General features: G+C 41.6%; 1 protein-coding gene across 1 annotated transcript; it reads right to left on the reverse strand.

The window, feature by feature from the left end:
* Positions 1-1,198: 1,198 nt before the first annotated feature.
* Positions 1,199-23,748, reverse strand: LOC134858744 (semaphorin-4G-like). Its single transcript, XM_063874827.1, is given in 17 exon segments — positions 1,199-2,069; positions 3,581-5,534; positions 5,536-5,945; positions 6,709-6,767; positions 7,099-7,253; positions 7,339-7,454; positions 7,719-7,941; positions 8,698-8,842; positions 9,867-10,042; positions 10,909-11,063; positions 11,674-11,787; positions 11,867-11,960; positions 12,112-12,210; positions 12,303-12,365; positions 13,626-13,774; positions 18,182-18,513; positions 23,497-23,748. Coding segments are annotated over 15 exon segments (2,706 nt in total). The 5' UTR covers positions 18,330-18,513; positions 23,497-23,748; the 3' UTR covers positions 1,199-2,069; positions 3,581-4,934.
* Positions 23,749-24,111: the final 363 nt, after the last annotated feature.

The following is a 24,111-nucleotide window of genomic DNA, read 5'->3' on the forward strand; positions in this document are numbered from 1 at the left end:
ATCTCAGCCTGAGAAGCTATACCTTAATTCAGGTTAAACCTCTTCTCCTTTTCTTTTCCTTGTTTAATTTAATACATTTTTCAGTAATTCAGTAGAGAACTGAACCAAGATGGAGACTGCCACCATGCTGACATGCTTTCAATGACAATGCTAAAGTAATTAATTGTTGATGAAATACAAGTTTGGAGTTCATGCATTTTAAAAAACAATAGTATATCATATTTTGGGCCACTTAGGTAACACAGGTGATAGATCTGTGGGGTCATGAACATAAATACATTTGAATTAATTAAGTAAATGTTGATGTAGTGCTGTCAGATTGATCTTTTTCTGCTTGTGGGGTTGTTCTCAGAAAATACACATCTCCATTGTTACCCGTTTTGTACATTTAGACACACAACTTTCATCCCTTCAGTAAAACAAGAATGTTATGTACCGTGGCACATAACTCATTAAATCGACAGTATTTAATTAATCTTCCCATTTTAATTATAATAAATGAATTTATTCTATTCTGCCACGGCAAAACAAGATCCTGATGACCCTGATTAAAACTGAGGCAGCATTACGTAAATATCCCGCACACCATGACAGTTTGTTAATCACAAGTCGAGCTGTACGCACTGCAGGTACCTGGCACTTTTACAAATTGCCCTTTGGCTGTGTTTGACTGCGTGTGCATGACACGGCTGTCCCTATTTATGGGCGTGTTGGCGTGCTGCCGTTAATATATTACAACAGCTGAGTTATTGTCTGAAAGCTGCCTGTTGGCCTCACACCCAGGAACATGAGAAAAGGTCACATGGATGATGGGAAAATCTGTGTTATATATTGACTGTGGCATTTCTTAAAGATCAGTTCAGAAGGCTCAGATTAAAAAAGGGGACGGCGGCAGTTTTATAAACGCTGAGGTTACATTATCCTCCCGTAATGCCCTCACAGGGCTTACGACATGTGGGCCTACTGTGTGAGTTTTGTCATCAACACTGTTTTCCAGGTGGATCTGACCCACAATTTCCAGAACACTCTGTACCTTTCTGTTTTGCTGCCTCAGGCTGTGCTGCAGGAGATTATATTTACCCACCTCTTTGCTTGGCTTTCTCTGACTAACAAAACATCTGTTTCATCTAACTATCTTTCTGAAATGTCATTAGGCAAACTGTCAATGTGCACAAAAAAGTATGAGAAAAGGAAAAGATTGAAGTACAAAGTTTTATTTGAACTCATTATAACTGAAATGTGAAGGAACCCAATGCCCTGTTATTCTTTGTGAATGTAAAATAATGACTGTGTGCACACGCATGGGGTAACATGCAAATAGAGATATTAAAAGTGGACATTACAGTGACAGAAAAGCTAAATGAGTAGGTTAGTGTGAATAAGTGTATTGATCAATCTTCCACCTATTAGGTAGGTAGGTTATAAGCAGCCTCTGCATGCATTTGGCTACCGTGCTTCTATTTATCACATTTTGTGCAACACGGGAAACTTGTGATCCTCCCATTTGTCAGGAAGGTGTCTCACATGTGCCAAACAACCAGCAACATTGACAATAACTTCCAGAACACAATGTACAAAATAACAAAATAAATACGCTTCTTTTTAAAATCTTTTCTGCTTCTGCAAATAAAAAAATCTCCAAAAGATCTTTTTGAACATCAACCTTGGCACTTTTCGTTAAATATTAAGAGTCATTGTTGTTTCTTGGATAATCAGCAGTGTTAAAACATAATTCATGCAGAAAGTGTGAGAAAAAAGGTCATTATACGACGAGTTTGGTATTTGCATCAGACAGGCGAGGATGCTCTCTGCACACAAAGAGCCCCTGTCTGGTAAGACACGGCAACCAACCATATTTATTCCAGTTGTGGGGAAGCAGAGATGTAGGTTCAGAGAGAGTCATGCTGGAGCCCTTATCCAGCTAGTCTTCCTCTTCTGCAGTCCGCTAATGATGCTGAATTTCATTTCGCTGCTCATTTAAAAGGGCATTGTTGCAGCGGGTCGTGCCATCTGACGCTGGTGGAGAGAAGGTGTCCCCGGGAATGAAATCAAGAGAAACCCAAACTGACCTGTGCACACAGATAAAGAGAAATATGGATAACATATACAGTAAATGTCAGAAATGTGTCTCTATTTTATGTTATTTTTAAAACCAATTACATCACAATGTGTGTCTCTATATGTGGACTGGGCACTTTTAAACATTGCTCAAAGTATTTAGATTTATGCAACACAGATTTGAAGTGTTCTCGCAGGAGCAGGGAATGAAAACTTCTACAAATAATATAACCAGAACCGCTGTGTTCATCTTGTCTCTAAAAATGAGGTCAACGGGCTTTAATGAATGCTTTAAAGTGTGCAGTTTCACCCTTCTTCTTTCATGTCTTTGATCAGAGCTGCTGATTTGAAGGCTTGGCATATTGAGCAGCACGCTCAACGTCTCACACGCTGACATCACAGGCTTGCCAGATTCAATCAGACTTGCGGTAAGGCAAGTGAGCCTCAGGATCATCTATGGTTTTGTATGAATCCTTATGTGTCTCTATTATCAAACTGTGTATTCGAGATTATTTTGCGTGTCTTTTTTCAGATACAGTAATAAAATACAGAAGCAGTGTGACCCTGAGGGTTTGAGAAAATAACTCTGAGCTCGCACGTGTTTCACACTGTAAATCTCTAACTCATTCTGTCTCTCTCTCTCGTTCAGCAATAAGGTCGGACGGGTGTTTAATTAATGCTGCCCTCTGACAGGAGCAAAACAGCGGGATGCAGCAAGAGAAAACTGATGAGGAATACAAAACAGTGTGATACTAAATGATACTGATATCAGTAGAAGATTAAAATACCATCTTCATTTTGTCAAGAAGAGCTGCAAAAGAAATGTCTAGAATGAAAATGAGAGCCTGAGAGGGTCAGCATGTAGCTCCTCTGTCACCCTGATTTCTTGGAGAAGGGCTGCAACAAACCATGAATTTCATTACTGATTATTCAATGGGTCTATATAATTATATAATATAAAATAATTGTCCAAGATTATGTTTATAGACGTCTTGTTTTTTCTTTCCAAAATCCCAGAAACCATATATGCCTTTAAAAGAATAAATATCTCTATATTTGATGGACTGCAAACAGCATTTATTGCCATTTTCTCATTAAAAAAATGACCTAAATGATTAAGCAACTATCAAAGTTGTTGGCATTTATTGTCTTTGATTGGGTTATTGCGGCGGCTCTACCTTTGAGGGGTTTTTTCAAGTCTTCGACGGTTAGTTTCCTTTCCTAATGTAAATACGCTGTTTGAGGTGATACAGTATATCTGTGAATCAGGCTGTTTTTATTTAGACATCTCTGAACCTAAACTTTTTCACAAATTATAAACAACCCAGCAGTTAGCTTACAGATGTTTTAAAGATGTTTCAAAGCCCAGTAAACTGTGAGATAACATTGTTTTCTGTATGTTACGAGTCATTAAAACACAAGAGCGGGTCCACACTTTCACTCCATGATGTATTTCTTTAAGTGCTAGTTTGGCAAAGCGCCAGTGAAGGAGATGTGTTGGTGAGATATGAAAACAGTTTACCTTTGATTCTTCTTGGAATACGCTGGGCCCCTCAGTCTGTCGTTCTGTGTGTTGGTTTCATGCAGGGGTGGATTGAGGCTCAGCTGAGTCATACTCAGTGTTTTCCTTCTAATCCACTCGTGTCAAACGGGGTCCAGCACGCAGAGCTGTGGCCTTCACTGCTGCAGTTCTTCATAAATCAATCAATGAGCTCCTCCGTCCTGCTGGTTCTCGACATGTTGCAGACTCAAATTCCATAATAGCGTGCATACCTTTGTCAAAGCACTTTAAAACTGATATTTAAAGTGCATTTAAATCAATAATACTGTCTTAGTTCTTCAGGATGTCGACGACCCCTTGGTGAAATAATCACTACTTAATATTTCTTCAATCATCTAAAGGTTGAATAAACATTGTGAGGCTTAACCATTTATATCCCTGTATGATGGATTGTGAGCCTCAGCTGCAGCTTTAAACTACAGTTATACTTATTTTTGTTTGTAAATATTCTACCAAGAAATTGTTAATAGTTGCAAAAAATGAATTTAATCACCAATTATTGACTGTTATATTTCCTAATATTGTTATGTATTTATAATTAAAAAAGTGACATTATTTCAATAATGATACATTCATATTGGTTGAATGCTTAATTCAAAATTATGGTTAATAGTCATATTAAATAATGATTAATTCACCATTTCTTAATAATGCCTGGTGTTAAGTGTTATGTGCTATCATGAGTTACTGTATATTATTTTGTAACGGTTATTGCAAGTAATTACGTTAGTATTGAAGTGAAACAATTGCAAACCATATTCCCTTGCGCACCACATCCATCTCCCTCAATATTTATAACGTGTGAATGTCATGTTTTAAAAATGAATAGGCCATCTGTGCACTTGTCAGAGCAAACAAACTTTGGCTAGCTGCCCTCTAGTTTGAAACGAGCCAAATATGGCCACCAGCAGAAGTCTTCACATGTATTTATGTTCCCTTGGGGCTCCGCTCCTCGGTGGAGTAGGTGTGCCTTGTGCGTCTTTGTGCTTTGCGGGTCTGATTACTAACTGCAGAGGTCCACATGGGCAGTATTGAGGTGAGGTAGATTGTACTTTTTTCTCATGCTCAGTCCTTCAATGTCATTTCTCATTCTTACTTGTTATGCATTGGGAAATTTGGGAATCAAGGTTGGCAAGTAGCTCAAAGATTCGAAAAGAAAAAGCGTCTCTTTTTGGACAACAAAAATCCAAACTAAAGAATTTAGTTATGACTCTCGCATTGCGTTAGTCCTCTACAATAATGAGTCAAATGACAGGCACTTCAGCACCAGGTAAGAACACAGCAGTTCTCCCACCACAGGGGGAGCTACATCTCTCTACACAGAGCTCTCGTCCGGCCTGGGCGTCAGCTGCGTGTGTTTCCTCTTCTCTAACATCCTGTTGAGCTCCTCAGCAAAGGAGTAGCAGAGCGGCGATGTGTTTTCGGACTCGCTCTGCCTCAGCAGCACGTAGTTGTTTCCATTCATCCTCCTCAGGACGCTGGGCAGCGTGGCCGACAGCCCGTTGGGGAAGACACACTCCGGAGAGGAATGTTGTGGGGTTGGTGGGAGAGGAGGGGCCGGGGGAGGAGGCTCCTTATTGGGTGTTAAATGGGCCTCACCGGGGACGATCTGGAGGAAGCCACCATCCTGGATCTCACCGTTGTGCTGCTTTGAACCGCCATTACAAATACCGTTGCCATTACAGTGGCTTGAGATGGTCTTCAGCTCCATGTGGGCGGAGTTTCTGTGCTGTTTCCTGTTCCTGTTCTGCCTCTTATTGTTGGGGTAGGCAGAAGCTGCGGCTCGTAGTGAGTACTTCCCTCTGTTGCCCACGCGAAGGCAGAAGCCAACGTAGACAAGGACCACGGTGAGGACCACACACAGGCCTCCGAGGATGGTGATGAGGGACAGATACATGGCCTCCATGTTGCGGGGGGGAGAGCAGATCTGAGTGGGGGAGGAGAGGGGCCGGGTTGGGTGGGAGGGTTCTCTCTGAGGAGGGATGCTCAGTGGGTTCGGGCAGGGTGGCGAACAAACTGTAAGTGTCTTGAGTTGGTGCAACAGGTGGAGGAGGGGGCAGGTCCGGGCGGATGGTGACATTGTAGGCAACTAGAGCGACCTTGATTTTGTTCTCGACGGCGTAGCAGGTGTAGAGCCCGCTCTGGTCCTGCCGGGCCTCGATGATCAGCAGGCCGTCGGTGCCGGTTCTGAAACCAGAGTGGAGGCCATAGCCCTGCAGCTCGCTGCCGTCCAGAGTCCAGACCGGTGTCGCCAGGTTGGAGCTGAGCTCACACTGCAGCAGCACGTCATCCCCCACACGCACAGAGCGGCTGCGCACCATAACGTCTGCAACACACATGTTAAAAAGAGAGCCTAATTTAGCATAAGGTTTACAGGAAATAATTGTAATTCACAATATTATTCCGATAATCATCAAATTTGCTTAAAGCTATTATAATGGCGCAAAATAAGCTGGAATCATTTTATCTTATATGCTCCAAAGAAAAATAGTTTTGCATCACAGACAGGAAAGTTGGTTCTTTCTAACGTGATAATTCTCGATTTATCGCTGTTCTCCAGTGATAGCGATGTAGACCATTCATTATCATCCCAATTAATGGAAATGAACCATCATGAATTTATAAAGATTTTAGCCTATATATCATTCAATTCTTATATGTCGATTACGAAACACCAAAAAGGCTGTCTAAAGTTATTAAGGCATAAACTTCTATTCTATATGTTTCATTTCTCATTTCTGCCAGTGTGTTACTTTGTACAGAGAGCGAACAATGAAAAAGCAAAGGAAGCTACATTTCTATCGGATTGAAATTGTAATGCGAGAGAAGGCATTTTCATGACTTGAATATCAAACAGAACTCTCTCCAGAGATGGCATAAATGTGATTAAAGAAGGGAAAGGAGGATTTTGCCAACGCAGTGTGTATAATCAACTTTCAAAGCCTTCATGCCATCTGATGAAAACCACGCATCTTTTGAGTCCCTCCTTACATTCTCTATTTTGAATCTCCCTTTTGTCATTCACCGCATTAAATAGCAAAGTTTATTTTAAGCAGCAACACCTAACTGCAGATGAGATTTCTACATACCCTCTTGTGTGTTTTCACATCCTCTGCTACCCTGCTGGATGTCCTGGATTAAAGTTGATCTGTGAGGGGAAGAACACATAGTAAAAGTGTATTCGACCAAAGGATAAACACAAACTCCTCCTACTTCAACTTGTGTTATATATTTAGTTGTATAACGTATTGCCTCAATAACAGATTTGTACTGAGTAAGCAAATCTGTCCTGGTTTAATCAGTCGCTTTTAAGTACACAACCGCATGCTCTGTTTTCTACCACAGCAAGTATCAAGTTTCCAGTGTTGTGATTATGCGACACATTAGAGCTGACACTGACAGGGCGCTGTGACACTTGACAAATCAAACACACAAAAGGGTAACTTTTGTCACCTGATCTCGCACACACAAATACCCACCTGTTTGTTTGTGCCATTACGTCCACACAATGGGCTCCGTTCCAGGCACAGTGAGGGTCCCTGGCAAAGATGCAGTCGTAGCAGGAGGTGTATCTCTGACAGTTAGAGAGAGGAAGCTGTACCACGCCGGACGGAGAGCCCACATAAACACTCATCTGTGGGAGGAGAGAGGATTTAAAAACTGAAGGGCCAAGATCCTCCTTATACTGTTTGTGTGGATGTAATGGTTAAACACACTACCTGTTTTTCAGAGAGCAGCAAGTTGTTCACAGGTTGAGGTTCTTCAAATATTTGAAACTCCTCTATAATGTGAAGCTGACCCTCGATTTCTACAGCTTTATGTAACCAGCCTTCATCTGATTGACGCATAAAAAAGAGGAGAAACATTTAAAGGACAAACACTCAGTAGCCTGTACTACAAGCTGAATATTACACACATTAATGTCAGTAGGTTAAAAATATCACAATATATTCCTTCCATAAGGTCAGAATTGATCTATATTATTTTCAGTATGCTAAATAAATGAAATTGCAAACCTTTCAAACTAAAACTTGGGAGTGGCATCAATTTTCTTTCAGTTTAGCACAAATGAATACCCGACAATAATAGTCCTACACACCTGTGCCCATGTACAATATGTGGTATGTAAGTCCATCTAAGCCTTGGATCGTGTGTACGGCCATGTGTGTGTAGTCTGTGGTCCGTCTGAACAAAAGAGGCCGTTTGTCTGTAGGCTGGACCTGCTGGGACATCAGAGGATGCCTCCTGACGAAGTTTAGCACATCATCAGGCAAGGAGGTGGAGATGTTTATGTCCCTGGCCCTCAGAGAATCAGTTATACACTGCGGGGGAAACAAATCAAAAAAAGCGATGAGAGGAAGGGTGATGAACAAGTAACAACGTGGGCTGCAGGGAGAAGAGAGACATTTTATCTAATTTGTAATAAAGTTCTCTGTAAATAGAGATGGATGGTGGGAGGCTGTGATGAGTCTCAGCGAGTTGGTCTGCTGGGACAATTAAAGGATCAAGAGGAAAACGCGCGCCTGTTGAAAATGGTGTCTGGGGAAAACGCTGCTTTTTACATGGACAACAATGAGACTGTGGAAGTCAAGCAGGCAGCTTGAGCTGACATGAGGGCGATTCAGCTCTCTCAGCACCTGACTAAGAGAACGGCTTCTCTAAGAGGCTTTCATGCTCCCAAGTTAAAGCATTTGACCGTCTCTCCCTTTCCGTTTAATAGCAATGTTATCATTAAGTCCTACAAAGTGTTGAAGTGACACTACAGCGGATAATGTCTGCTCCTGCTAACGATGCTGCGGCCCAGACTGCCGCACTAAGCCATTGTCGCCAAAGCTACAGGCTGGAGTTAATCGCCATGGAAATGGGTTTCAGTGACATAAGCTGGTTGTGTGTCGAGCCTCATGCTATCATTTTCCCTCCATCTTCCCTTTGCATCTTTACTTTAATCTGCTCTCTGTTACAGTTTCCTGGTGAGTATCCTCCAAGGCCACTGACTAGTGAGACATTTCGACTGTGCTTTATGTTGTGCTTGCTGCTGAGGGGGCAGCAGCGCAGCGTCTGTGTGAATGAGTGTTTACCGATCCAGGTCGCGGGTCAGGGATCTTTCCAGTGTATTCCTTCCACTTAGAGCCAGAGTCCTGGTTCTCCATGTAAGGTCCTTGGAAGGCCTCTTGGACTTCAGTCAGAGAAAACCGACACACCGCAGATGCCTTCACGTTTTTCCTAAAGACAGCGACACACACACACAGAGTGAGAAAAAGACCAGAGCACAGGCAGCGAACAATAACAGCAGTAAACCCAGTGTTGCCATAGGGACGGCAGAAGATGTACAGCAGAGCAGTGGCTCACCTAAAAGATGGAGAAAGATAAAATGGGAGGAAAGCACAGGGGAGGGGATGAGTACTGTCGAGACACAGTACGGAGATTATTAGAAGTCCAACATCTCTGTGAAGTGTAGGAGGGGAGGAGGAGGGAACTACAAAAAGGTTTCAGAGAGGTGTAGCTGAGAAAAGATAATCAGTGTTTGCTTATGCTTTACAAACCACAGAACATTTTGCTTTGGAATAACTTTCAATTCTCAGCAGATAGAGAAAGAAAAATAACTAGTTTCAAAAGGGATGTAACAGTTATGTTCTACAAGTTTTTATGAAATCCAAACATTTTCTACCTTTAATAGTCTGCAACTCTCTGCATTTGATGTTTCCAGTTGTAATCTCTCTGTGTTGTACTAGTTTTTCTTGTGGTGCCCAACTTGACCATAAAAGCCTGGCTGTTACCTCTTACGTTCCAGTTACACCTAACATTTTCTGCTTCTACGGCTTCACATCAAAAACATGAAGCTGGGGACCATGGAAAGGCTTTTATTGTGAAGAAGCAACCAGAAATGCCTTTATCTCTGACTTTGGTTAAGTAACGCTGTTCACCTAAAAATGTATAATTTTCTATTTTGTATTATCAGCTACAGTGAGGAGTAAATTAGTTTAATTCTATGTAACTTTTTGTCCTTTCTCAAAACCTGCATTTCTAATTAGTATTCTCCAATTTGCTGTAAAACTCCTCCACCCAACTTCTTTTTCTCATATTGTTCAGTTGAAAAAGTTCTCCATTTAGCCATGCCCCTCTCTTTCATCTTATGCCCCCTCCCCTGTCTCCTTTCGACTTTCTCAAGGTATTGATTAGTGCCTTTCATCATTTATCTCACTCTTTTACCTTTGCATTTCCAGCCAGAGATTGTAAAATCACTCACCACTCCAGGCCGAAGATGCCGTAGAAAAGCGTGTCCTGCGGCGTGCGGCCAGGCATCACAAACACGCTGCGCAGCATGTTGAAGTGGAAGTCGTACTCTGGCAGAGAACAAGTCAGCCTGGCTTTGAGGAAGGAAGTCCACCGTTTCTGGAGAGTTAAACGGCCTCCCCGGTCCCCCTGAGGAAAGAAGAGTGGGAAGAAAGAAGAACAGAGGAGGAGGAGGAGAGAGAGGAGAGGAGAGGGTTATATGAGGTAAGGCCTGGGTAAATGAAAAACAAACTGCACACTCGACTCAAGGTGGCAGACAAGGGGAAGTAAACCTCCTGAAGAGCGCAACAGATGGCATGGAAAGCAATACCAATACTTCAAATAGGATTATAGCTCCCCATAGTTTAGACGCCGCAGTAATCTACAGGTTTATGGATGTGTGTTTTTGTCCCGATTGACCTGAGCACAGCTGAAGGTTGAACACTTATAGGTTCAGAAGGGAAAAGCTTGACACAGTTATTTTGGAAATCCTTGAGCTGACATCATCTTGCCCTTTGAATTTAACTTTTAATTGTATTCAGCCTGTGGCAATTGCAAATGCTGCACATGTCACCGCAAGGCATTTCTCTAAAGATGAAAAAAGCAAATACGCTTCCAAGCATTCACAGAGAGCTTACTTCATTGAAACCTTACTTCCTTTTGACGTGCCACCGGAAAGAAAAACAGGGTCATTACACTGTACAGCTAGTCATTACAATTCCTAACTCCTTCCTGAGCAACACGCCATTCAAATCATTCACATTTCAGGCAGCAGAGGATGCTAAGCAGTCTCTCCCCCTGCAGTCATCCATCCCTCTCACTCTGAGCCACACTGCCTGTGCACAAATTCATCAGCAACACAGTCTGCCTGTTACAAATGCATTCCCCATTCAGCCCCTCATCTATTATAGCAGCCGCTCCCATCATCAACCAGGACTTCACTCAAGCTATTCTGATGCAAGGCTCTGCTCCAAGTTGTAAATCATATCCTACATCTTTTTTAAATCGGCACTCACCTTACAAACGCGAGCCACTCGTGCCACCCTGCTGTGGCTGTAGGTCGTTGTCTGCTCCTGGCTCTTCTCTGTGAAGAAGTAGTAGATCTTATCATCATCACCCGTGCTGCTGCTCACACTCTCCCTCACCAGCGCCGAGCCCACAAAGTCTGCCTCTGTATGGGAGCAAAAAATATATTTATTTCCTATTGATAAATCCATTACAAAGACATACTGCTTTTATGACCTGAGAGTGGGTATTGAGTTGCCTTGAACAAACTATTGATGTTATATGCTACCTGAGGTGTCTTAAAAAAGCAGTAAAAAGTGAGAAAAACGTCGATAAGGACTTTAAACTAAGCTGTCGGGTACTTGTAAAATGGGGGAGATTAATTTAAATTCCAGTACCAACACATTCTGAATCCATTGAACAGATGGTAGAACAATAAAAGATGATGATGCTAGATGCTTCAGTTATCTGCAAAACATCACATTTTTGAGTCATTTTATCCTAAAACTAAGTGTGTGGAGGGATATTCTTTCTCAAAAATAAGTGGCTGCAGTAAGCTAGTGGTTTTTTGAGGCTGTCCTCAAGGCCAGGCCACAAATGTCTAACTGGTGGCATTAGAGGGAAGATCAAGGGATCAAGTACAAGAGGTAAGTAAAGGGAAAACATTTATTTTGAATAACGTGATGAAGAATCAGGGTCTGATTTTCTTTGGTTATATCTGCAGTTAAGACCAAACATGCTAAAAGGGCTTGTTTTCTCCCCCGAGATTAACTCACCATTAAGCCAGCGTGTGGGGGCGTCCTCTGTCTTCAGTGTGGGGGACGGAGAGTTGCGGCGTATATCTGGAAAGCTCCTAAACTCGTACTGGGAGGCTGTATACATCTGCTGGTCTGAATGAAAACCAATGAATTAGCTGCTTTATTGTTTTGTAAAACTCTGGAGGTGACTCAGAACTGCTGAAAGACTTACCAATGATGAGAGCAGTGTAGCCCGTTGTCGGGCCGTAAGGACATTTGTCTCTGCCTTCCTCAGGCTGAGATGACATCACAAACCTCTCCTCATCCTACAAAAAAATGTGTGAAAGAGAAATATATTCAACCCCTTGAATCAGACATGAGTAATTACAGAGCATCTCCACACAAATCAAACAAGAAATTAAATATGAGATATATTCAACAACACTGGAGGGGTTGTAATGTGTTGCAATGACATACAATGTATGCACAGAGGGGTCTGAAGGCATTCGTCCCACACATGTAGAGATGAGTGGAGTTGAACCTCTGGAGGAAGCGGATGTGATTAAAACACTCCGTCTGGAAAAGGAGGAGAAAGTCAGAAAAAATATATGGGTGAGGAATATGTAGAAAAGAAAAGACTCCACGAGAAAGAACAACTAGATGCCTACCTTATTGTCTTTTCCCTTGAGCAGACACTGACGTTTTTGTTCGGGGGAGGCTTCCCACTCAATCTAACACACATCACATAACATACAGTGAGACAGAAAGAGGCAAGTCAGATGGTTCCATATTACTGCCCTGCATACATTTTAGCAAAATACATCAGATAAACAGAGACTAATCTCTTCTCCGCTTTAATAATTCATATTATTAACAATTCTGATCTCACAGACAGCATCTGAATTGACTTTGTTGTTGGACAGCGGCATATTTTTCTACTCTTATGTAACACAGAAAGTTGAAACGTATTTAAAGGTGGCAACTCAGAAGTGTTTGTGAGGGAATGTGACGCACATATCAGCAATTATACTTTATGACACACACAGATGCTGTATTAACATAATTAGCATATCAGCTTAACGTCAGGTTATCGTCAAGTAACAAACACAGCGGCACCACAAATGAAAGAGGATTTTTAGCTTCTGCTGGTGCTTAAAGAGACGGTCAAATGCAATGAGATATGCAGCATGCTCTACTTTAACAACAACACTTAATGCTGCAGTCCAGGAAAAAAAAAATAAGGAAATGGAAACAGGCAGCGATGCCATTGTCAAAGGACAGGATTTATTATTTATAAGTCATTAAGACTTTAGTTGTAGTTGACTTGGTGACACCAAAGGGACACATTTATCGATCAGTGGGGGCGGGTAACCATGGCTCTCTGCATCTACAATGCGCAGAAATACAATATATTGGAAGATCATGATGAAAACGTTAACCCTTACTTGTAATAAATACAAAATAGCGGCTGTTTTACTCTTCTGGATTATGTCATTAGTGAACTTCTGCACATTGAGGCGTTATTTTTGGAATAAATCCTGCTTGTCATGAGATTTGAAACCAGCCTCCTTTTTGTTGGCTCTGTGGGGGGTTAAGTTTAAACTGGCAACACTGGGTTGAGGTAGTATGCTAATTACTGCATAAATGAGAAACTATTTCTGTGTCAACATACTTCAGCATGTGGTTGATATCAACACAAATCTATTTCAAGTTACAGTGAGAACATACACTAGTCTGTTTTCTTTTCTAATCAATATGTAGTTTATGCAGCAAGATGATCCTGTGGGGAAACTGTGAGTAATTTAGTTAAAAGTAATGTGACTACACACAGACTCAAGCGGGGGGTGATATGGGAATAAATTGTTTTTTCCTCAAAATGAGATATTGTTGCCTCAAAAAGTTCCTGCGCTGTTGAATGCAAATGAAGCCGTGGCAGCTTTGGCGTGAGGAGCACAACATGAAGCAACACGGAAACAAACAAAAAAACTCACAGTGAGAGCAGAGCTGGCTGAAATGTCAGAGGCATTCAGAGCAATTACAGCCCCTCGGGCCCCGAAGTAGAGACGCTCACTGTCAGCCTCCAGCAACATGGTGCTGTAGTTGGCTGCAGAGGACTGGAAACGCCTGCAGCCCTGGAGACCTGAGAGGAGGGGGAGGAAAAGAGGAGAGGAGAGTGGAGGAGAATTGGTTTTTAACGAATGTGATCTTCTGTAACCCCTTGGCTGCTTCCGCTACATCTATTTATTAAAGTAGCTTCTAATGTAATTTCAAAAACGCATTACAGACATACACCACACGGGTTGAATCACCAATGAGATACACTGAATAGAAGTGTGCGCAGAAACCAATAGAAATGATCAAGTCTTTCTCCTTTTATTGTTCTTCCTCAGAAATCATATTATATACAGTATTGTATCCACTGTGTGATTTTTGGACAATGCCAACGTTAGAAACAGCCTGATTCTCAGTCTCATGGCCACACACACTACCACCTGGGCATTTCCCAGCACAAACACTGTCCACTGCTGCCATTGATTATGGTTTGTCTCTTTGGGAAAAGCTGTGGATTAAGAAATAACACTTTTCAGAGGAAATGCATCCTCTGTTCATATTGGCATCTTCTCAGATTCTTGATATTGACTTTTCATTCTCTGATGCTGGAGAGATACAGGGTTGTTATGCTTAGCTATAAACAGAAAATAATTTCATCCAGGTTTTGATGGATAATTGTAATGACACTGCTAGATATCCGTACACTAACCCATCTCTGACTGCGTTGGAAAGCCCCTTAATATGCATGAAGTTATTTCTATCAGATACCTGACAGTATCAGGATAAAAGGAGGAATAGAAATCTATTCATCTTCTGTAATGGATTTCTCGCTGTATGATTGCCAAACGTCAGAGCAAAGCGGTAAGAAGGCCCCGCTCTTTGAGTTCAGGGACTAACTTTGGAATTCTATAAAAAAAGAATTCTATTAAACTCCATTATACTGCAGCTGCATAGAAAATTGCTTTATATGACCTCAAAGCTCCCTGTGTTTATTCAGAAATAGGAAAAATACTCTGTACCAACACAAATGAGAAAAGCAAGATACTATCAATAGTTGCTTTTTGACAGAAGCGATGTTTTAAAGTAGACATTTCCTTATTGCCCGTTTACTGGCATTCCATCTAAACACCCAGACAGTACCATTTCATTTTGATTTCCTATTTTATATATTAAAAAAAACATCAAGCTTATAATAAAAAGTATGACTAAAGGTTAGTTTCACAGGTATCAAGTTATAAACCAAAACATCTTCTTCAGGGGAACATGAAGGAAGCCAGACACAAAGAAAAGAGCAAATTCATAACTGGATGAACAAAAGCACATTCAGTATCAGTATGAACATATAAGTCTTGACCACATTTCCTTACAACGCATCTAGTAGTTGTGGAGACATTTTACTTAAAACCAAAAACGTCACTAGTGGCTAAGACAAAAAGATTTTCATATATACAGAAATAGCCCAGCAGCTAGCATAAATACATCTCCACACATCTAATGGTTCCAGCATCACAAACCAAATAATGTTCTGCTCTTCTCAGTTTTATATATAGCTCTATTGCCCTGACAAGAGTGAAATTAAAACCCAGCCATGGACAATACAAGCCAAGGGATTAAGCTCATCCTACACAGCTCGGCTGAGGAAGAGGAAGATAATGAAAAGAGGCCCGACACAACATCAGACTTCAGAGCTCCACGTCCACTTAATGTGGGTTTCTGTGGTTCGAGTTTTCTTTGCTTTGAGTGCATGTCCCCCGTCAAGTTTTCCAGGCTATATTGGGATGCATCTGTTTTGACAGGACAAGATACTAATGAGGTTCACTCAAACAAACACTCGGTAAAAAGACATGCTATACGGCACACACATATACAGTATACAAACGCTTGCAGGACATATTATGAAGTCACAGGCTGCGATCATGAGATGCCAGAGGGTTACGTAAGTTCTAAACATACGACCGTGCAGGACTCCACTCAGCTTGTGTAAACATGACACCACTGGCAACACACACACACACAGACACAGACACACACAGACACAGACACACACACACACACACACACACACACACACACACACACACACACACACACACACACACACACACACACACATTATAAAGAACCTCTACACATGTTAAAACCACAACCTTTCCAACTGTGAAGTGACCTAACAGTAGAAAATGACAAAAGAAATGAAAACAAATGTCTTATTTTAATATCTGAAGTGACTTGTGCTGAACAGGCTTCATTATCAGCTGATGAAACTTGAAAGCTAGTCACTTCTACTGCCTATTCTTAAGTGCCGTAGCTCATCTTGGCCAAAAAGAAAAGTTCTTTAAACCTCAGCCTCTCAACATCCTCACCGAAGACTGCCTGGTTATCAAGTGCTCTTTCATTAAGATTCCTATCAGCTGCTGCACAACACAATCCTCCCCTCTAACTTCAGCAGCAGTCAGTTTCCATCCAAGACTCCTCCTGAGTGAACAGGTGTTTACTTTTCCTCCTTCATTCTCAGCAGGAGGAAGGAGAGTCTTATGTTTACAGGATTTTCGGAACAATAGCTTTTCCTAAGTGATACGAGCTCCTCATTGTTAGTGGGGAAAATGCATTATAGCAGAGACAAAGCCTGGGTTTTCTTCGGTGTAATCCAAGTATTAGGACACACATTGCCTGACAGCTGGAGCCATGTAACTGAAAACTACCTCACAGAAAGTGTGACGCAGCAGAGCAAGATTTATTAACTTTATTTGACAGCACATTTTAGCTTTTGCTTATTAAACCGTGCAGGAAAACGCCCATTTGATAAGGGGAAAGAAAAAGAGGGCAGAGAGAAGCCCAGATGATCTTATTTACTGAGCAAACACTTGGAGGGACCTCAGCTGATCAGCAAAGTACACAATGTTCAGGGACACACATGAAAGCACACACACTCGGTGACGGACTGTGGCGTGAATGCCTTCTATACGAATTCACACTCGATTGTCAGGAACTGTTTACCGTTTGAATTTTCTGACGGGCCTACAGGTGGTTCTGAATAAACAAAGTAAACCGCAGACTGTTCTCCCCCGACAAAAACTGTCGGGATGAAAGTGTGTTGATTGAGAAGGTTGATTTTGAACAGTTTTTTAATTCTTTTTCACAACCTGCTGAATCTTTGTTTTTCCATCTTTTACCCTCATGAGCACTGGAATTCAATGAATCAAAATACTCATGCAAAGATGTTCACCGTCATTTTTATGTTGACGTTTCAATGAGGCGATAACAAGGGTGTGTGTGTGTGTGTTTGAATGTGCATGTGTGATTGAACTACCCCACACAGGTTAGGAGGAGTCTTTACTTTTGGGGTTGATAAATACAGAGATTAAATGGATTAGAGGTAAGTTTGTATACCAAAATCTTCTCATCGGGAGGAGGGAAGAAAAGGAAACAAAGACTAGAGGTGAAGGCGAGGTAGTGGGATTAAAACGAGGGCAGTGCAACCACAAAAAGTACAAACTAATGAAGAAAAAAATGGAGGATAAGAGACGGAGCTTAGGTGCAAATGTAGAGAGATTGATGGTGGAGGAGGGGAGTGGAGGAGAGTGACGGAGCCGAGTGGTGTAGGCGGACCTGTGGGAGGGATGTGCACTAACAGATGATGTACAGAAACTGAGATAAAGGTATCAAGAGGTTCATAGCAAGAGAAGGGGGGGAAAGATAGATAACGAGTGTAAGTGGGTAATTTATTGTAAGAAAGACATCTGTTTAGACAAAGAGAAGAAGAGAGAGGGGATATTTTTCTACAAGTAGATCTTATAAGGTGAATTGCAGCCAGCGAGTCAAAGTAGAAATCTGCGAGAATGTCTCTCACATGTCTGTGTAACCAACAATAAAAGTACAGGATCAGATAACAGCACTCTTTAAAAGGAGGAGAAACAATCACTTGCCCCCACACACACACAACAAAATCTGTAAAAGGCCGTTTTGCACGATACTACAACAGTTGTCATGGTTACACTGCTTATGAACTTCCTACAGTGGTGTCAGTCTCCCTGGTGCTCCGCAGGGATCCAAGAGTAAGCTCATCGCTCATCTGCTACTGTAACACCTCAGCCTTCATGCCATCGCTCACACAGGGTGAATGAAGAAGAATCGCAGTTTGTAAAATAGAGGCAGGTGTCAGAATGCAAAGCACACAGGAATATGAGCAAGCTGTTGTACCAACATTCGAGATTAAGCAGAGTGCAAAAAGACTGAGGGAAAAGAAAAGGGAGCTGTGTCCGGCTCAGTCAGTAGGGACTTGGACTAGGAGCTGTAGGGTCACTGGTTACAGGAAGAGGCTGAACATATCCCTATAAAACACTGCATTAATGATCGAGTTATGTGTCATTTAAAGGTGTTACACCAAAAACCTGATAGAAGCTAGAGGGTCAGATGATCAGACGACAACCATTTGGTGTACTGTAAACTGTTCATAAATATGCAGATTTGACAAACTGCTTGTGTTTGTGCTTACCGCTGCTCAACACGGTGACGCGTGGAGTCACATCCAGGTCCAGAGGCGTTCTGAACGGGTACCCAGCTGCGGCACACACACAGCAGCTCAGCAGCAGGAGTCGCACCGCAGAGGATCCAGCTCCCTGCATCTCCGCCGAGCGTCTCATGGGACACACACTTTCCGACCACGGTATTCAAATGCACTCACACAAACATGTTCAACCTACGACTCACACTCTCACTCACTCACACACACACACACACACACACACACACACACACACACACACACACACACACGCTGGTACTGGCAACCCTCTCTCCCGGTGCTGTAGACAGGACCAAAGGAACCTGAAAAATAAAAAAACCACAGTGTTAGTAGTCATGTCATGAAACACAAAATGCTGGTCACTGTGATTGCAAGTATCAACAAAAAAGAAGTGAAAAAAAGGATAACTGATAAAGTTGGGCAACACATTAAATACACTGATGAGGAGGATTCCATAAGATGACGACAGAAATACAAAAAGAGACACACAAAGAGTGTTTGCTCAATGAAATATTGGGGTGTTTTCGTAGATCAATGGTGCTGTGTGAGACTGGGGCCGGCTCTCCATGTTGCAAAGTCTTGCAGTGTGTGAGCAGCAGCTGCCTATTCTAAACACATCATTATAATTATCTGTAACTAAACATTGGCTGTCAAACAGAGCCACATGCCGATATCACACGAGCAAACACTTGAGGATTGAACTGAAGATGTGGAGCAATGCAGATCGATAAAGTGTGAAACCAGATCAAGCTGCTGACATACCTGAGGGGAGCAAAATTCATGAGAAGAATAACTGTGAAGTGTGAAATATGACGTGTGTGTGTGTGTGTGTGTGTGTGTGTGTGTGTGTGTGTGTGTGTGTGTGTGTGTGTGTGTGTGTGTGTGTGTGTGTGTGTGTGTGTGTGTGTGTGTGTATGTGTGTGTGTGTGATGTGATGTGAATGCCAATGTTGTTACTGCAGGACAAGACCTTTTTTTTATAGAAGTGGAGGAGAGGAATGGAGGGAGTGTGTTTGTGTCACCATCACATGCACCAGTGCACACACCAACATTGGAAATACACGTCATACAATGGTGCATCACTAACCGCAACCACTTTTATATCGAGGAATGTTGATGTGTGTGTGCGTGTATCTATATAATTCACTGTCCAATAGGTTTTCGGGCAGCAAGTCTCCATCTCCTTGAGGTATTTTTAAATTTTCGAGACGTCTTAAAATTCTTTGAAATCTGGGATTAGAGGATTTGTCAAAATAAATGTTCCTTACTTCATTGAATGCATTTTAGGAATGCATTTCTGTCTCAGCCTCATCTGTCAAACAGTAACCGTATATTTATCGGCCCCTCTTTATTTCTTTCCTCAAACTCAACCTTCGTCTCTAAAACGCCTCACCGGTTACAAATGTAAACAGTCACACTCTTTGGTGCTTTCCTCTCCTCTGTCACACTAAAGAGCTGAACATCCATGAAGGCTGCTTGCTCCTTTATCACATGCACACACACACATGCATGCACACTAACACTAAACCTGTTTACACACACGCATGGATGCAATAATAAAAAGGGCTGAAAAGTGAAGCCATTAGCACAAGTGTCCCTGACTGCAAGAGAAAGTCAGAGAAAGTCACAGCAGTCCCTCAGGGCTGACACCATGACAACAGCCGGCTTGAGCCTTTTCATAATGTAACGGACAGCAGCATGCAGGCGTGAAGGAAAGAGATCTTCTATTAATTGTTACAGTAGTTCAACAATAGGTAGTAACAATAGGACGGGCTGTAAGTACTGTAAACACTGTGATGATATTATCACCTCTTACTGCCCACTGCTCCACCCACAGGACACAAGAACTGTGTTAGACTTTCATGGAGCATTGTACTCCCAAACACTATATACATGAACTTAGACAAAAACAACGTCTTACTCCTACACCTGTGCTGGGCCAACAGCCAAAAAGCTATTGTAGTCCCAAGTTATATTGTCAGAAAATAAGAATACAAAGGCATATCAAAAAATATACGTAAACGCGAGTACAGAAAAGTGAATCAGTTTTGTTCTGAAGCAATTAACTGATTAGTTTCTAGCATTAAAAATGTGACTGATTTGCAGCTGAACCTTAAGTCTTGGATGTTGGAATACACCGGCAAGGAGGATTTTTCAATAAACAACCCTGATGGTAAATCATTTGGACAGAAAGGATGTTTGAGATAAAAGTGTCAACTAAGTTCTCAAGCATTGATTGATTTCAGGTGTCAGCAAAGGGGGTCAACAAAACCATGGCTTAAAAAGGTGGGAAATCAATCTCAATCTTTTGAAAAGTTAATTATTATTTTTTTCCAAGCATCATGAACATCTCCGAACATAGTGAAAAAAAAGACTGATTTCAAAAGTTAATGAAATGTAGCCCTTGGGAAAGTAATAACTTTCACCGGTTTAAATTACTTTCGAAATGTCTTTATGGCTCTATGTTGTTCCAGGGTGGAAACTATACTTTGGGGACACCAATCACTTCTGTCGTAGATTCTCTGTCAGGATGTGCTGCTTCTCCTGGGCGGACTGTCAAACATCGTAAAGGTGTGTCAATCCCCCTCCGAGTCTTTTCTAAGCTTCCCTTAAAACGTGGCAGAGAAGGGGCACTTAGGGGCTCTTCAGAAGTTGTTTATCTGACTGATGCACATCAAATCTCTCAATTGGGCTGTCAGGGTCTAAACCCTTTCAGTCAATCAGTCTGTCAGTCAACCTAAGGGGTGCTGGTGTGGTCTTATAATCCCGAGAGGAATAAGAATCTATTCAGATGGTAATTTTTCACGGGAATATAATAGAGAGAAAGAAAAATATGAAAGAGAGCAAGCAGCGATGCAGGAGGTAAAATGCTAGCGGAAAGTCCAGCAGCGCAGAGCAAAGAGCCAGTAATTGTGTCATTCCCAATTCTCTTTTATCTAAAATAGATTACTCCCAGCTTTATCAGTGTACCCCAGACCCCTAAATGCAGAACCTTTCAATAGTTAATTGGCCGCTGAGTACAGCAGTCAAAAATGTGGAACGAGACATGTTGAAAAGAAAGTTCGGGCTGACCCAGAGGAAATCACAGAGCCTCTAACACTACCTAACCTTTCTAATCTGACTGCCTCCGAAACACACTACCAGCTCTCAGTCCCATGGCATTTATTCACAGAGATGGTTTTATCAGGCAATTATAAAGTTACTATAAACCTGCCTGAATGGAAGCACTGCGGTGACAGCACCATTAACAGACAGTGATTGTTGTTGAATATGTGTGTGCATGAGACAAATAGTAGAAATGATGACAGTCAAAGCCATTGAGCTGTGCTTTAGCTGCATGCATACTGCTTTAAAACACTTTTGTTTCACAGACAGACAGACAACAGGAAGCCCACTGAATTGAATCTTATATCTTCCCAGTACTGTCGCTTTATACTTTATACAGTCCCAGTGTCAATGCAACACTAGGCTCTTTAAACAGAAACTGTAGTTATTCACAAACAACATTAGAACTATTGTCACTATCATTTATTTTTGTACATAACACAACCTCATGGCTTATTTGCTCCTCTGTTTTAATCGTTCCACTCTGCAGCTGGTTCTCTCTGGGTTTAGGGCCGTCCAAATATGGCAATAGTTTAGAGTCTAAAGTCTATAATTGTTGTTTTTTTAGGTCTCTAGAGAAAAGTTTAGACTCTCCTAAATCAGATTCAATCTCACTCAAAGCTTACACTCAATTCCAAAATCCCACCTTTGCCTCAAAGGGCTTCTCAGTCTGGGCAGCATACACCACCTTCGGTCTTTAGGGTCAGCATATTCCTATCAATGTGAATGATGTTAGGTATAACGGCTTGACAATTAAATCTGAATATAGTATAGGTATTTCGATAATCACAAGGTTTGAGGTTTGATCCCTGGCTGTTACTGTCATCATGTTAAAGTGTCATTGATCGAAATACTGAACCCCAAGCTGCTCCTGATGGGAAACCCTGCGCTTCGCATGGCTGCTCCCCCACCATCTGTGTATGAATGTGTTTGTGAATATGTAAATGAGAAGCAAACCCTCAAAAAAAAACACAGAGGATGAATTCCACCTCTACTAAAGAGAGGCAATAGATGTTCATAGCATTTGTAGAGACAGAGAATTAGATATTAGACAAATTAACTACAAACATGTGTTTAGTATGTGAGCCACATTTTGTTATTTTGCAGAACATATAGCATGTTTGCAGTGTGGATGTAGCCAGGAGATTAGATTTCATTAGGAAGTATTGTGGTTTCTTCATGTGTGCTAACCCCAAAGAGAAGCTGCAGCTGAATATTGAGTTACTTACAACTAAAAGCTTAGGTGAAGTCATTATAAAAGCATCATTATTAAAGACTTACAATTAAATATGGGCTGAAAACTGGTTAGTAGTATCCTTTAAAGAATGAGGTAAAAACATCAAGGGCATTATCCACATAACCATGATCTGCTTGTGTCTAATGGCAACATCTTTGCATATTTTACAAGCCTTTTCTTCCACATGCCATACCTCTACACCTTATTTTTCAGGACCAAGCAGGTAGATTGGTTCCCTGGGTTTCCCTTGACATGGAATGATTAGATCACAGTTTCAAAGAGTATCACCTTTGACAGGAAATGGCTGATTACCCATATTCAACAAATCAATCATCTCTTCTACCTTCAACATCATCAATGTATCTGTACAGCTGATCTACTCTAACCACAGCTGTTCTTCTTGCCACATGCTTTTTATATGAATCACAGGCTGCAGCTTTACTTTGCATATAGCTCAGTTCGCCCACATATTTTACGCATTCAAAGTAAGTCCACTGAACCCTGGTGAGCTGTAACGCAGTAATGCAGTAAAGTGAAGCAATAATTCACATAATGTGTCACTGGGTGTTTCAAATACAACAATCACCTCATTTTACACACATTAATGACACCATTCCTTCCTCAGATCTTACACCTGTCGGAATTGGTGCAACTATCAGGTAATTCCCTTATAATAGGACGAAAACCACCCCATATTTATGAGGGTGAATATCATTAAGCAGTCCATGGGACTGGAACCATTTAATAACTATCATAAAGATATTAGGAGATTGCAAATAGGGTGAACCACGACGACTCAAGAGTATGCAACACCACTATTACTGCATGGCCACAGCAGAAATACTTTAAAAGGTACCACGGAATACGAAGATAAACTCCTAAGAAAACACATTTTTCTGTTGGTTCTATCTAAGAAACGTTCGTGTCGTTTTAGTATGCCTTACCTGAATCTTGTTCAAATTCTTCGACGAGAAAGACACTGAGCTCAAAATAATCCAGGTGGACTTTAGCCGCAGAACCCCACTCTCGAACACTCTCACACAGCACTGACAGCCGGACTGCTCCGCTCATCTGCCGTCACAGGTGGCGGCCCGCCCAGCTCTTGTGACGCAAACTTTGTATTTTATTTTTCTCAACGAACCTCTCACATAAATTGTCCGTTCCTACTTTGTTGTAATTTGATCATTCCTGGTTCGTTGTAATACTTCTATGTAGTAAGTAAAATGAGCTTCATACAGTGGTGACCGTTTTAGTTGTGAGGCAAAGTATAAAAGGTGCAACAATGCAACCTGTCCGCAACGCTCCAGGGTGACGTCACACTGACACCTAGCGTGCACAGAGGGAAGCACACACAGCCAGGTGTGCTGATTATAGAGCTCTAGCGATCTGCTGGTTACATTTAACCAATGTGACTTTCTTAAGTTTCGTAGAGTATTTTTAAAGGAAAGTAATTCAATAACTACCAGTAAGTCATAGCCATTCAGTAAAACAATAGCAACATTTACTGGTTATACTGCAACCACCAGTTATGGTCTTCTGCTAAGTTTAGAGAAATAGGC

This window comes from Eleginops maclovinus, chromosome 22 (genome assembly GCF_036324505.1).
Source record: "Eleginops maclovinus isolate JMC-PN-2008 ecotype Puerto Natales chromosome 22, JC_Emac_rtc_rv5, whole genome shotgun sequence".
NCBI lineage: Eukaryota > Metazoa > Chordata > Actinopteri > Perciformes > Eleginopidae > Eleginops > Eleginops maclovinus.